Source organism: Nerophis ophidion, linkage group LG24 (assembly GCF_033978795.1).
Source record: "Nerophis ophidion isolate RoL-2023_Sa linkage group LG24, RoL_Noph_v1.0, whole genome shotgun sequence".
NCBI classification, from domain to species: domain Eukaryota; kingdom Metazoa; phylum Chordata; class Actinopteri; order Syngnathiformes; family Syngnathidae; genus Nerophis; species Nerophis ophidion.
Window position 1 is genome coordinate 8,143,085 of NC_084634.1, and position 15,911 is coordinate 8,158,995.

Consider the following 15,911-nt stretch of genomic DNA (forward strand, 5'->3'; position numbering starts at 1 on the left):
ACTCTGTCCGATATAGAAATTGAGTATACGTTTTAGCTGTGGGCATTACACTGCATGCGTTTCTCAATCACTTGTCTCTCCTTCTCACAGAAACTTAAAACAAGCGCACTTCCTTACACACGTGTGTAACGTCACTCGCTCCCGCAGAGCAGAGAGCTAACGACGTGGTAACGTTAGCTGTGGTGCAAACGGTACGGTGCGGGTGGTAATACGAGAGAGAGAAGGTGTGAATCTGGTAAGAAATGGAGGAAGACTTAATTCCCAAGAAAAACAGCATGGGATCCATCGTCTGGCGGTGGTTTGGCTTCAAGCGGGAATATGTTGAACATTTATGCGGCAAAAGCGTTGCTGCAAAAAGTAGCATTACTGCTAATGTAGCATCATTTGAAAAGTAACCCGCTAGAGATAGAGTGCTTGGAACTCTGCATGTCAACATCTCCGTTCGGTGCCACACCAACTTAATGCAGAAGCAACTATTTCCAGATCAACACCTAATGAAAAAAAAAAAAATCAACAACAGAAGGAGATAATGTCCGCAGGAACATACGTTAAGGTAACGTGTGGAGTTCCCCAGGGTTCGGTCCTTGGCCCTGCACTCTTCAGCATCTACATGCTGCCGCTAGGTGACATCATACGCAAATACGGTGTTAGCTTTCACTGTTATGCTGATGACACCCAACTCTACATGCCCCTAAAGCTGACCAACACGCCGGAGGCGTGTCTTAATGAAATTAAACAATGGATGTCCGCTAACTTTTTGTAACTCAACGCCAAAAAAACGGAAATAATGATTATCGGTCCTGCTAGACACCGAACTATATTTAATAATACAACTCTAACATTTGACAACCAAACAATTAAACAAGGCGACACGGTAAAGAATCTGGGTATTATCTTCGACCCAACTCACTCCTTTGAGGCACACATTAAAAGCGTTACTAAAACGGCCTTCTTTCATCTCCGTAATATCGCTAAAATTCGCTCCATTCTGTCCACTAAAGACGCTGAGATCATTATCCATGCGTTTGTTACGTCTCGCCTCGACTACTGTAACGTATTATTTTCGGGTCTCCCCATGTCTAGCATTAAAAGATTACAGTTGGTACTAAATGCGGCTGCTAGACTTTTGACAAGAACAAGAAAGTTTGATCATATTACGCCTGTACTGGCTCACCTGCACTGGCTTCCTGTGCACTTAAGATGTGACTTTAAGGTTTTACTACTTACGTATAAAATATTACACGGTCTAGCTCCATCCTATCTTGCCGATTGTATTGTACCATATGTCCCGGCAAGAAATCTGCGTTCAAAGGACTCCGGCTTATTAGTGATTCCCACAGCCCAAAAAACGTCTGCGGGCTATAGAGCGTTTTCCGTTCGGGCTCCAGTACTCTGGAATGCCCTCCCGGTAACAGTTCGAGATGCCACCTCAGTAGAAGCATTTAAGTCTCACCTTAAAACTCATTTGTATACTCTAGCCTTTAAATAGACTCCCTTTTTAGACCAGTTGATCTGCCGTTTCTTTTCTTTTTCTTCTATGTCCCACTCTCCCTTGTGGAGGGGGTCCGGTCCGATCCGGTGGCCATGTACTGCTTGCCTGTGTATCGGCTGGGGACATCTCTGCGCTGCTGATCCGCCTCCGCTTGGGATGGTTTCCTGCCGGCTCCGCTGTGAACGGGACTCTCGCTGCTGTGTTGGATCCGCTTTGGACTGGACTCTCGCGACTGTGTTGGATCCATTGTGGATTGAACTTTCACAGTATCATGTTAGACCCGCTCGACATCCATTGCTTTCCTCCTCTCCAAGGTTCTCATAGTCATCATTGTCACCGACGTCCCACTGGGTCATTATTGTCACCGATGTCCCACTGGGTGTGAGTTTTCCTTGTCCTTATGTGGGCCTACCGAGGATGTCGTGGTGGTTTGTGCAGCCCTTTGAGACACTAGTGATTTAGGGCTATATAAGTAAACATTGATTGATTGATTGATTGATTGATTTCCTATTATGCAGCTCATTTTTATTTGACAGTTATTGAAATATCTTGTGACATCATGCACAAAAGTGCACTTTATTTGTTTCTAACTATTGTAGTGGCGTTCTGTACAAAAAGTACACTTTAATTTAGTGTTGTTTTGATAAGTCATCTTGGTGACATTCACAAACGTGCACTTATAGCTTGTTTTAAAATGTCTCTGACAATCTTGCACTTTCTGTTTTGGAAATGACATGAATGTGCATCAAGTGTTCATTCAAGGCTAAGGCAAACTATCAAGATATATATATTGTGTATCGTGACATGGCCTAAAAATATTGAGATATTAGTAAAAGGCCATATCGCCCAGACCTAATGGCAAGCAGAAAAAAATCATTGTATATTTAAACTATTTTCCCAAAACACGCATTGAGGCAATAAAGCGACTGGAATAATCTAAAGATCTACTCGACAGGTGACACGATTGCTAATATAATCAACAGCGGCAGCACTGGAATGTACAACAATTCTTCTCCAAAAAACAAGGAGAAATATAACTTCAGAGGAAAACCTAATTTAAAAGATGTGTACGCACGTCCAACACTTAAGACCTTTAGCATATCTATATTTCGAATGAAATCTTGGAATGGATTATGCAAAGTTGTCAAACAATGATCCAATTTAAGTACAAGGAAGAGGAATCTTGAAGAACACCACAAATGTTGTCAAACATGAGATATTATCTCATTATGTGAATCATGACTGTCTTTACTATTAAATAGAACTGTTGTATTCATTTGGTGTAAATTGTGATGCAAATACAAGATCGGAACAGGAAGTAAACAAATGTCTGAGTAGACAAAATTTGATTGATTGGTTGATTGATACTTTTATTAGTAGATTGCACAGTTCAGTACATATTCCGTACAATTGACCACTAAATGGTAACACCCCAATAAGTTTTTCAACTTGTTTAAGTCGGGGTCCACGTTAATCAATTCATGGTACAAATATATACTATCAACATAATACAGTCATCACACAAGTTAATCATCATAGTATGTACATTGAATTATTTACATTATCTACGATCTAGGAGCTTTGGTTGATATCAGAACTTCAGTCATCAACAATTGCATCAACAGAGAAATGGACTTTGAAACAGTGTAGGTCTTATTTAGTAGGATATGTACAGCCAGCAGAGAACATAGTGAGTTCACATAGCATAAGAACAAGTATATACATTAGAAGTACATTTAAGTTGTTTATAATCCGGGGAGATGGGATGTGAATGGAGGAGGGTATTAGTAAAGTGTTGAAGTTGCCTGGAGGTGTTGTTTTAGAGCGCTTTTGAAGGAATATAGAGATGCACTTACTTTTATACCTGTTGGGAGTGCATTCCACATTGATGTGGCATAGAAAGAGAATGAGTTAAGACCTTTGTTAGATCGGAATCTGGGTTTAACGTGGTTTGTGGAGCTCCTCCTGGTGTTGTGGTTATGGCGGTCATTTACGTTAAGGAAGTAGTTTGACATGTACTTCGGTATCAGGGAGGTGTAGCGGATTTTATAGACTAGGCTCAGTGCAAGTTGTTTTACTCTGTCCTCCACCCTGAGCCAGTCCACTTTGCGGAAGTGGGTTGGGTTGAGGTGTGATCCGGGGTGGAGGTCTAAAAGTAACCGGACTAGCTTGTTCTGGGATGTTTGGAGTCTAGATTTGAGGGTTTTGGAGGTGCTGGGGTACCAGGAGGTGCAAGCGTAATCGAAGAAGGGTTGAATGAGAGTTCCCGCTAGAATCCTTAAGGTGCTTTTGTTGACCAGAGAGGAGATTCTGTAGAGGAATCTCGTTCAGAATCTCCTCTCTGGAAAAGAGGAATTAACATACGTGATTTATTATATGATTTGTAAAAACGAGTCTTTTTACGTGTTGGAAATAAATGAAACCATAACCATACTTCTAAAAGTGTACTGACGGAAGTATTCAATTTGAGACACAGCAAGTGTTTGCTTCTAAACTTTGTCTATTTGTGGGATCAGTCCTTTATGGACTTTGACTCCAATGTGCCATGTATTTGTCTTCCTTGTATGTTCTACATTTGGTTGACTATGGAACATTTTTCACTATTTTCTCATCATTAAAAGAATTCCAAAATTTGAAGGTTATTTTTGTATGAAATATTCAAGCTCCTCCACTAATTAAAAAAAATCATCCTGATAAAGATGACAATGGGAATGTCCTCCATAATGCATCCGGAAAGTATTCACAGCTTCTCACTTTCCCCATATTTTCTTATGTTACAGCCTTATTCCAAAATTGAATACATCATTTTTTTTGTCCTCAAAATTCTACAGACAATACCCCAAATATTTTTTTACTTAAGCAAATTTATTTTAGGTATTTAAAATTATTATATTTTTTAAACCATTTATTTGGGAACAAAAAACAAAAACAACCTCTAATCTCGTAAATAAGTACTCGCATCCTTTGCTCAACCCTTCGTTGATGCACCTTTAGCAGCAATTACAGCCTAAAGTGTTTTTGAATACGAAGCCACAAGCTTGGCCCATTCGTCTTTGCAGCGCCTCTGAAGCTCCCATCAAGTAGGATGGGAAGCGTTGGGTTCATTCAGGATGTCTCCGTACATTGCTGTATTCATCTTTCCCTCTATCCTGACTAGACTCCCAATTCCTGCTGCTGCAAACCATACCCACAGCATGATGGTGCCACCAGCATGTTTCACTGCAGGGATGGTATTGGCCTGGTTTCCTCCAGAACATTTAGTTTCTAATGTTCTGAGAGTCTTTAAGGTGCTTTTTGGCAAACGTTTAAAATGAAATGGCTTCCGTCCGGCCACTCTGCCCTACAGTCCTGATTGGTGGTTTGTTGCAGAGATGGTTGTTCTTCTGGAAGGTTCTCGTCTCCCCACAGAGGGATGCTGTAGCTCTGACGGAGTGACCATCGGGTTCTTCCTGACTAGACTAGAATGAATGCAAAAATGTTATCTTTTTTTAATTTGCTAAATGAAAAATTAACTTCATTATTGGGTATTGTGTGTAGAATTTTGAGGACAACATTTTGGAATAAGGCTGTAAGATAACAAAATGTGGTCAAAGTGAAGCGCTGTTAAAACCATACTTGCCAACCTTGAGACCTCCGAATTCGGGAGATGGGGTTGAGGGGGTTTGAGGTTGAAGTGGGCGGGGGTAGCAAGGGGTGTATATTGTAGCGTCCCGGAAGAGTTAGTGCTGCATGCTGTATTTGTTCTGTTGTGTTACAGAGCGGATGTTCCCCCGAAATGTATTTGTCATTCTTGGTTGGTGTGGGTTCACAGTGTGGCGCATATTTGTAACAGTGTTCCAGTTGTTTATACGGCCACCCTCAGTGTGACCTGTATGGCTGTTGCCTTGCATTCGCTTGGGTGTTTGTGAAAAGCCGTAGATATTATGTGACTGTGCCGGCACACTGTTTGTATGGAGGAAAAGCGGACGTGAAGACAGGCTGTTCTCACCCAGGTCCGCATGTTAAGATGGTGAAGGTTTCAGGTGAGAGGGGACGCTAAAGGCAGTGCCTTTAAGACACACCCTCAATATTGTTGTCTGGGTGGAAATCGGGAGAACTTCGGGAGGATGGTTGCCCCGGGAGATTTTCGGGAGGGGCACTGAAATTCGGGAGTCTCCCGGGAAAATCGGGAGGGTTGGCAAGTATGGTGAAAAGGTGTCATTGGCCGGGCAGGAAGTCCAGCATTCTAAAACAAGGTGTCCTCCTTCCTTTCCGCAGCACACGTCTCACAGCAATGGCCGACAGGAAATCAGCTCGCGCTCGTCCCGCTCCGGCGTGCGCTCCCGGAGCTCCGAGGACACGCAGCAGCCGCACGTGGGCAACTACCGCCTCCTCAAAACCATCGGGAAAGGAAACTTCGCCAAGGTTAAGCTGGCCCGACACATCCTGACGGGCAGGGAGGTGAGACCTTGTCAATTAGGTTTAACGTGCACCTCCAAAACACATTCAGCAACGAGTCAGCGCTTTTGCTTTGCTGGAAGTAAGACCATGACCATAGCTAGTTCGCCAGCGAGCTCGCAGCAGTTGACAAAACAATTCCAAATATATATATATAATATAAATGTATATTTATATAGCAATTTTCTCTAGTGACTCAAAGCGTTTTACAGAGTGAAACCCATTATCTAAGTTACATTTAAACCAGTGTGGGTGGCACTGGGTGGCAAGTGGGTGAAGTAGGGACGGCGTGGCGCAGTGGGAGAGTGGCCGTGCGCAAACCGAGGGTCACTGGTTCAAATCCCACCTAGAACCAACCTCGTCACGTCCGTTGTGTCCTGAGCAAGACACTTCACCCATGCTCCTGATGGGTGCTGGTTGGCGCCTTGCATGGCAGCTCCCTCCATCAGTGTGTGAATGTGTGTGTGAATGGGTAAATGTGGAAGTAGTGTCAAAGCGCTTTGAGTACCTTGAAGGTAGAAAAGCGCTATACAAGTACAACCCATTTATCATTTAACCCATTTAAGTATCTTGCCCAAGGACACAACAGCTGTGACTAGGATGGCAGAGGCGGGGTTCGAACTTGGAACCCTCAAGTTGCTGGCAACGGAGCCACGCCACCCCAAAGGAGATTTGACAGCATTGCATGGCAATGGAATTAGGGAATTGATCGCCATCTTTTATTCAAAGGGTCCATGAGGCAGGAAGTAGCTTGGTGACTAAACAGTCTCCGGCTTCCAAAGTGAAGCCTTTTGTAATGGAATTGTAGCCATGGAAACGGCACCTTCCAAATGTGTGAAACGACGGTTCTTCCCTTGTGACTGATCCTACCTCCAGGCTCTCAGCGTGGCAATTTTCACTGTCTTAACATTTTGTCTCCTTCAATTCTCACGTTTGTTCTTTTTTTTTTTTTTTGTCTCGTCTCTCCGCAGGTGGCCATTAAAATAATAGACAAGACGCAACTTAACCCAAACAGCCTTCAGAAGGTAGGCACCCGTTCCCCGCTCACTAATTTATGAGGTGACAGACTGTATATCCAAATGAGGTCATGTGTTCTCTGTGGAGGGAACTGATTGCAGTGGTCTTCTAAAGGTGGCCTTAATGGAGACATTTGCATTCAAGGAACTTTATTTGACACACAGGAGATGGCAGAAAATGTAGTTATTTGGGGAATTTGTGAGTGGAACGCTTCCTGCAGCCTAAAGCCAAAAAGACAACGGTTTTTTTGTAGTTAGCTGAGAAGGAAGTTGTGACATTTAGGTTAGTCACCATGTTGTCTGCTTTGCTCTGGAAACCCTCCTCGCTTGTTGTTGTTGTTGGTTGTCCTGCAGCGAGCTTGTTAGTATCAACCAAATTAAGAAGCAGCGCTGCTTTTCACACGCAAATGAATATATGAATAATGAGAGAGAATGCTCTCTTCTTTCTCTCCCCTGCAGTCAAGCCGGAGCTTGGCTTTTCATTATTAGCAAGGCAGACATTTGTATGTTGAGTCCATCACAATCCAGTATGAACCCTAACAATTATGCGCCCTCAGGAAGAGTTACTTTAACGTCCGTCGGCAGTGTTTTAGTTCCTTCTAAATCACTAATCCTCGCCTCCATGGCGACAAATAAAGTACGTTTCTTACAAGCATTATCCCTGCAGGACGAGGAATAGCTAAAGATGCTTCAATATAGGGCTGGGCGATATGGCCTTTTTTAAATATCTCTATATTTTTAGGTCTCTGCTTTTTGCAGACGATGTGGTCCTGTTGGCTTCATCTGGCCGGGATCTTCAGCTCTCACTGGATCGGTTCGCAGCCGAGTGTGAAGCGGCCGGAATGAGAATCAGCACCTCCAAATCCGAGTCCATGGTTCTCTCCCGGAAAAGGGTGGAGTGCCATCTCCGGGTTGGGGAGGAGACCCTGCCCCAAGTGGAGGAGTTCAAGTACCTAGGAGTCTTGTTCACGAGTGGGGGAAGAGTGGATCGTGAGATCGACAGGCGGATCGGTGCGGCGTCTTCAGTAATGCGGACGTTGTACCGATCTGTTGTGGTGAAGAAGGAGCTGAGCCGGAAGGCAAAGCTCTCAATTTACCGGTCGATCTACGTTCCCATCCTCACCTATGGTCATGAGCTTTGGGTCATGACCGAAAGGATAAGATCACGGGTACAAGCGGCCGAAATGAGTTTCCTCTCCCTTAGAGATAGGGTGAGAAGCTCTGCCATCCGGGAGGAACTCAAAGTAAAGCCGCTGCTCCTCCACATCGAGAGGAGCCAGATGAGGTGGTTCGGGCGTCTGGTCAGGATGCCACCCGAACGCCTCCCGAGGGAGGTGTTTAGGGCACGTCCAACCGGTAGGAGGCCACGGGGAAGACCCAGGACACGTTGGGAAGACTATGTCTCCCGGCTGGCCTGGGAACGCCTCGGGATCCCCCGGGAAGAGCTAGACGAAGTGGCTGGGGAGAGGAAAGTCTGGGCTTCCCTGCTTAGGCTGCTGCCCCCGCAACCCGACCTCGGATAAGCGGAAGAAGATGGATGGATGGATGGATATATTTTTAGGCCATGTCACGATACACGATATATATCTCTATTTTACCTTGATGCATATAAACACAGCAATTTGATGATTCTATGTGTCTACATTAAAACATTCTTGTTCATACTGCATGAATATATGCTCATTTTAAACTTCTCATGCAGAGAGGGAAATCCCAACTAAGTCAATTGACCACAACTGTATTTAATAAACAGTTATTAAGCAGTGGCAAAAACATTCATGTCATTTCCAAACAGAAAGTGCAAGATTGTCAGAGGCATTATATTGTTCATGGAAAAACAGTACAAGTTTTTATTTTATTTTTTATTATGGAAACTTAACTGCCAGTTTTTCTACCGTAAAAACAAACATACCGTCTTTCCATTTACAGAAATACACCGTTAGAACAAGATTTTACAGTCAAAAACAGGCAGCTCAGTCAACAGAATTTTAATACAAAAATTTTTAGTATTTTTCAATTTACAGTGTGGTTATTTTGTATGTTTAGCACCTAGCAATGTTGCTAAACTATAGTGTAATAAAGCTGCATTCGTTTAGCACTTGGCTTCTAAAAGTTATTGCTCATCTTCTTTGTATTCGGGCTCAAAAATATAAGGTCCTTGATCATGATTTCCCCAAAGTAATCTTTGATGGCTCTCACAAAGTCTGCTTGATTCGCATTGTTGTGGATGGAGAAGGGATCTGTGGTTCCTCACATAAAGCTGAGATGAATATATATCTATCTATCTCAGATTATATCTTCTAACTGTAACAACCTCAGAGTTCTGTTCAAAACTATTAACACTGTCACTGATGCGCCCAAATCTGCTGGTTTTGATGCTTCTTTTGAATTCTGTGAAAATTGTCTCCATTTTTTCACTGACAAAATTGTGTCAACTAGAGCCAGTTTATCCCAGCCTTCATATGACCCTTCTGCTCCTGCATTTCTCTTCTGTTTTCCATCAGTTTGAGCCGGTGTCCTTTTATTTTTTTTAAATGACACAGTTATTCATATGAAGCCCTCTGGTTCTCCTGCAGATGCCTTCCCACCTCGCCTGTTTAAGGAGGTACTTGCTACTATTGGATCAAGTGTCCTTAACATGATCAATAGTAGCCTCTCTTCTGGAATAGTTCCAGTAGAGTTTAAACATGCAGTGGTACGACCTCTACTTAAAAAACCAAGCCTCGACCCCTCTCTCCTCTCTAACCTTAGACCTATCTCTAATCTTCCATACATTTCCAAAAATTTAGAGAAGGTTTTCTACAGTCAGTTGTTGCCCTTCTTAGAGGATAAGGGTATCACTGAGCTGTTCCAGTCTGGTTTTAAAGCCCTCCACCGCACAGAGTCAGCGCTTCTAAAAGTTTTTAACGATATCCTCCTGTCACTATAAAAGTGGGTGACATTGTTATCACCAGGAAGGATGAGATCACCTACCTAGGTTCCATTCTAGAGACTAATCTTTCCTGTGATAAAATGGCAACCAAGGTGATCAAAAAGGTCAACCAAAGAACGAGATTCCTCTACAGAATCTCCTCTCTGGTCAACAAAAACACCTTGAGGATTCTAGCGGGAACTCTCATTCAACCCTTCTTCGATTACGCTTGCACCTCCTGGTACCCCAGCACCTCCAAAACCCTCAAATCTAGACTCCAAACATCCCAGAATAAGCTAATCCGGTTACTTTTAGACCTCCACCCCAGATCACACCTCAATCCAGCCCACTTCTCCGAAGTGGGCTGGCTCAGGGTGGAGGACAGAGTAAAACAACTTGCACTGAGCCTAGTCTATAAAATCCGCTACACCTCCTTGATACCCAAGTACATGTCAAACTACTTCCTTAACGTAAATGACCGCCATAACCACAACACCAGGGGGAGCTCCACAAACCACGTTAAACCCAGATTCCGAACTAACAAAGGTCTTAACTCATTCTCTTTCTATGCCACATCAATGTGGAATGCACTCCCAACAGGTATAAAAGTAAGTGCATCTCCATATTCCTTCAAAACCGCTCTAAAACAACACCTCCAGGCAACTTCAACCCTTTACTAATACCCTCCTCCATTCACATCCCATCTCCCCGGATTATAAACAACTTAAATGTACTTCTAATGTATATACTTGTTCTTATGCTATGTGAACTCACTATGTTCTCTGCTGGCTGTACATATCCTACTAAATAAGACCTACACTGTTTCAATGTCCACATTTCTCTGTTGATGCAATTGTTGATGACTGAAGTACTGATATCAACCAAAGCTCCTCATCCCACCCCCAGATTGTAGATAATGTAAATAATTCAATGTTATGATGATTAACTTGTGTGATGACTGTATTATGTTGATAGTATATATTTGTACCATGAATTGATTAACGTGGACCCCGACTTAAACAAGTTGAAAAACTTATTCGGGTGTTACCATTTAGTGGTCAATTGTACGGAATATGTACTGTACTGTGCAATCTACTAATAAAAGTATCAATCAATCAATCAATCAAAGTCAACTGATTCAGGCAAATATGTCGTCCTGGTGCTTTTAGATCTGTCTGCTGCGTTCCACACCGTCGATCACGCCACCTTAATCACTCGTCTTGAGAACTGTGTTGGTATTAAGGGCGCCGCCCTCAACTGGTTCCGGTCGTACTTAACCGACAGGAGTTTTTGTGTAAAAATAGACAGTTTTATGTCTTCCATAGCTCCTTTACCACACGGGGTCCCCCAGGGCTCAATCTTTGCCCCAGTCTTGTTTGCGCTTTACATTCTCCCCCTTGGTTCTATTTTTAGGAAGTATGGTATTGCATTTAATTTTTATGCCGATGATTGCCAGATCTATTTTCCCATGGCACAAAACAACAGTTCAACGTCTCATTGACCGCCTGCACGACATCAAAGCCTGGCTTTCAGCTAACTTCCTGAGTCTAAATAAAGACAAAACAGAAGTTATGTTGTTTGGTCCAAGTCGCTCTCCCTCCCCCAACGTTGACCTCGGCACTCTCACCCCGTATCTCAGCGACTGTGTCACAAACCTGGGGGTAAAGTTCGACCCAGATTTTAAATTCGAAAAACAAATCAGCGGCATCGTTCAAAAAAGCTTTTATCAATTACGCCAAATAGCGAAAGTGAAACCGCTTCTGTCAGGACATGACCTCGAGAAATTAATTCACACCTTTATCTCGAATCGTTTAGACTACTGCAATGCCCTGTATGTAAGCGTTAGCCAGGCCTCCCTCGCTCGCCTGCAGCTCGTCTGCTAACACAGACCCGCAGACGTGAGCACATCACCCCTATATTAGCGTCCCTTCACTGTGCGTTACCGAATCAATTTTAAACTCCTTCTATTTGTTTTAAATGTCTAAACAACCTCGCGCCAACATATCTCTCCGACCTCCTTCAGCCTTACTGCCCCACCCGATCCCTAAGATCAGCCGATCAGCTGCTACTGACGGTCCCTGACACAAGGCTGAAGCTTAGAGGTGACGGAGCTTTTGCCGCTGCTGCTCCCAAGCTCTGGAACGACCTACCTCTGAGTGTTAGACAAGCCTCCTCTCTTCCTGTTTTTAAATCTCTCTTAAAAACATACTTTTATTCCTTGGCTTTTAACACTAAGTGATATCCATCCTGCAATGGCGCCCCATTTATACACCTGCTGTGAAACTGTTTTTATGTTTTATTTATTTATTTTTTATCATGTTCTGTTTGTGTTGTGTTGTTTGCTCGGTCCTCGTATTATCTTATAACCTGTCCATTGGACAGCACTTTGGCTACCCCTGTGGTAAATTTTAAATTTGCTTTATAAATAAAGTTGATTTGATTTGATAACGTTTTCTCTCAAAATGGCATGGGAATCTCCGTGAGTTTGACACTATTTGGATCATATCGATTTATCCGCAAACTTTGTGAGTCTTTTGGTGTCATGAATCGGTTATATATAATACAAAGGTCCTAAGTGGTCCTGAGTTCAATCCCGGCCTCGGGATCTTTCTGTGTGGAGTTTGCATGTTCTCCCCGTGACTGCGTGGGTTCCCTCCGGGTACTCCGGCTTCCTCCCACCTCCAAAGACATGCACCTGGGGATAGGTTGATTGGCAACAATTGGCCCTAGGGTGTGAATGTGAGTGTGAATGTTCTCTATCTGTGTTGGCCCTGCGATGATGTGGCGACTTGTCCAGGGTGTACAGCGCCTTCCGCCCGAATGCAGCTACCGCTTCTCCCTCAAAAGGGAGAAGCGGTAGAAAATGGATGGTTGGATTTTAAAACACGCTATTAGTGCACTTTTGTGCATGATGTCACACAAGATATTTCAAAAACTGTCAAATAAAAATGAGCTGCATAATAGGAAATCAAATAGTGTATGTCCTTCGCTGTGTGATAGGTTCCCGCGGACGTTATCTCCTGTTGACTATTTTTTTCATACGTTGTTGATCTGGAAATGGTTGCCTCGGCATTTTGTTGGTGTGGCACTGAACGGAGATGTTGACATGCGAAGTTTCTAGCACTCTTCATTCTCTAGCGCATGGGTGTCAAACTGGCCCGCGGGCCAAATTCGGCCCGCCGTTTAATTTCATTTGGCCCTTGAGGCAATATCAAATTAACATTAGAGCTGGCCCGCCTGTAACACCATATTCACCGCTAATACTCATACTTGCCAACCCTCCCGATTTCCCCGGGAGACTCCCGAAGTTTAGTGCCCTTCCCGAAAATCTCCCTGGGCAACCATTCTCCCGATTTCCACCCGGACAACAATATTGGGTGCGTGCCTTAAAGGCACTGCCTTTTAGCGTCCTCTACAACATGCTGTCACGTCTTCTTTTCCTCCATATAAACAGCCTGCTGGCCAAGTCACATAATATGTGCGGCTTGGCCAACAGCCATACAGGTCACACTGAGGGTGGCCGTATAAACAACTTTAACACTGTTACAAATATGCGCCACACTGTGAACCCACACTAAACAAGAATGACAAAACACATTTCAGGAAAACACCCGCACCGTAACACAACAGAACAAATACTCAGAATCCTTTGCAGCACTAACTCTACCGCTATAATATACACCCCGCGCTACCACCAAACCCCGCCCACCTCATTTTTATTTTATTTTCGAATTTGTTAGCCTGTGGAAAAAGTTGATGTTGATATTTACCTCAGAAAGCTGCAAATAGAAAAGAGGCATTCATTGTTTTAATTACATTTTATTTAATATACCACTGATGTTTTTTCGTTTGTTTTTTGAAAGTTGATTTTGCACTATTACGTTATATAAGCTCTGCCTGTTCCATGGGAGGAAGCCGAAGTACCCGGAGGGAACCCACGCAGTCACGGGGAGAACATGCAAACTCCACACAGGAAGATCCCGTTCCCGGGGTTGAACCCAGGATTACTCAGGACCTTCGTATTGTGAGGCAGATGCACTAACCCCTGTTCCACCATGCTGCCCTATTTAAGCCTTGCTTGTTCAATATTCATGGCAAAACTTGTTTGGGTCCCTATTTAAAGGTTAATTTGTTCAACCTTGGCCAGCGGCTTTGTTCAGTTTTAAATTTTGGCCCACTCTGTGTTTGAGTCTGAAACCCCTGCTCTAGCGGGTGACTTTTCAAATGATGCGACATATTAGCTGTAATGCTACTTTTTGTAGCAACGCTTTAGCCCCACACTTGACATATTATGGTTGTCTGTTTGACATATTACCGCTCGAAGCCAAACCACCGCCAGACGATGGACAGCTTGCTCTTTTTCTTGGGAATTAATTCTTCATTTGTTATAAGATTCGCACTTCCTTTCTCTGGTATTACCACTCGCACCACAGCTAACGTTACCCATGCCGCTACCTCTCTGCTCCGTGAGGGCGTATACGTATGTGACTTATATAAGAAGGTGCGCTTGTTTTACGCCTCTGAGAAGGAGATACAACAAAGAGTGAAAAGAGCCTGTAGTGTAATGCCCGCAGCTAAAAATAGCTGCGTGAGAACGTATACTCAAATATCACGATGTAGTCATTTTCTATATTGCACAGAGACAAACCCGCGATATATCGGTATATCGCCCAGCCCTACTTAATTCACTACACATGTAGCTCACCGCCGTCACCGCTAATGTAAACAATGTAACAAACGTTTCTGAATGTAAACAAAGGCCATGGGTGGATCTACACCTGACATCCATTGTAATGATACCAAGTACAGGAACATATCTAGTCAATACTACTATGATTAAATCAATATTTTTTAGCATCGCAAAATCTTCTTCAATTCAAAAAAGAAAATTATATTATGGTTATTAACTCAAGAAATATGTCCCTGGACACATGAGAACTTTGAATATGACCAATGTATGATCCTCTAACTACTTGGTATCTAATTGATGCCCAAATTTGTGGTGACATCAAAAACTAATGTAACGTATCAAAGAAAAGAAAAATAAATGAACATGTTAAAAGACAAAGTCAGCAGATATTAACAGTAAATAAACAAGTGGATTAATAATACATTTTTACAGCTTGTCCCTCATGTTGACAAAATAATAGAATGATAAATGACTTAATATGTTACTGCATATGTCAGCAGCTAAATTAGGAGCCTTTGATTACTTACTACTAAAAGACAAGTTGTCAACTATGTTCACTATATTATTTAAGGACAACATTGCAATAAGAAACATATGTTTAATGTTCCGTAAGATTATTTTTTTCAAATAAATTATTAAATACATATAAATATAAATTAATATTTTTTTTGTGGTCCCCTTTCATTTAGAAAAATATCGAAAAGTACCGAAAGGTTTTGAAATACATTTTGGTACCGGTACCAAAATATTCAATCAATCAATCAATGTTTATTTATATAGCCCCAAATCACAAATGTCTCAAAGGACTGCACAAATCATTACGACTACAACATCCTCGGAAGAACCCACAAAAGGGCAAGGAAAACTCACACCCAGTGGGCAGGGAGAATTCACATCCAGTGGGACGCCAGTGACAATGCTGACTATGAGAAACCTTGGAGAGGACCTCAGATGTGGGCAACCCCCCCCCCCCTCTAGGGGACCGAAAGCAATGGATGTCGAGCGGGTCTAACATGATAGAAAATATTGAAAATATTGCTTTCAGGACAACACTAGTGTGTTCGTACGCTGATTTTTCAATATGGAATATTCCTAGAATATTCCCTCCCTACTCATTGACTTTGGGAGGTCGAGTCCACGGTCACAACCTATTGTGATCGAGGGAGTTGAGGTACAGACCGTGGACTCATTCAAGTACCTCGGGGTTTGGGTGGACAATAAGCTGGACTGGACTGTTAACACGGACCACCAGTACAAGAAAGGACAGAGCAGGCTGTACTTCCTCAGGAGACTGCACTCCTTCAACATTTGTAGAAAACTCCTGTGGATGTACTACCAGTCTGTGGTTGCCAGTGTTCTGTTCTA

At 43.0% G+C, this 15,911-nt stretch overlaps 1 protein-coding gene across 16 annotated transcripts in view; it reads left to right on the plus strand.

Moving 5' to 3' along the window:
• LOC133542148 (MAP/microtubule affinity-regulating kinase 3-like) overlaps positions 1-15,911 on the plus strand; it is a 172,413-nt gene that overhangs the window by 10,994 nt on the left and 145,508 nt on the right. For all 16 annotated transcript variants that reach the window (XM_061886008.1, XM_061886007.1, XM_061886012.1 and 13 more), the window contains 2 exons: positions 5,750-5,932; positions 6,901-6,954. In XM_061886008.1, the coding sequence (XP_061741992.1) occupies positions 5,750-5,932; positions 6,901-6,954 (237 nt within the window). The remainder of the gene's footprint in view (positions 1-5,749; positions 5,933-6,900; positions 6,955-15,911) is intronic.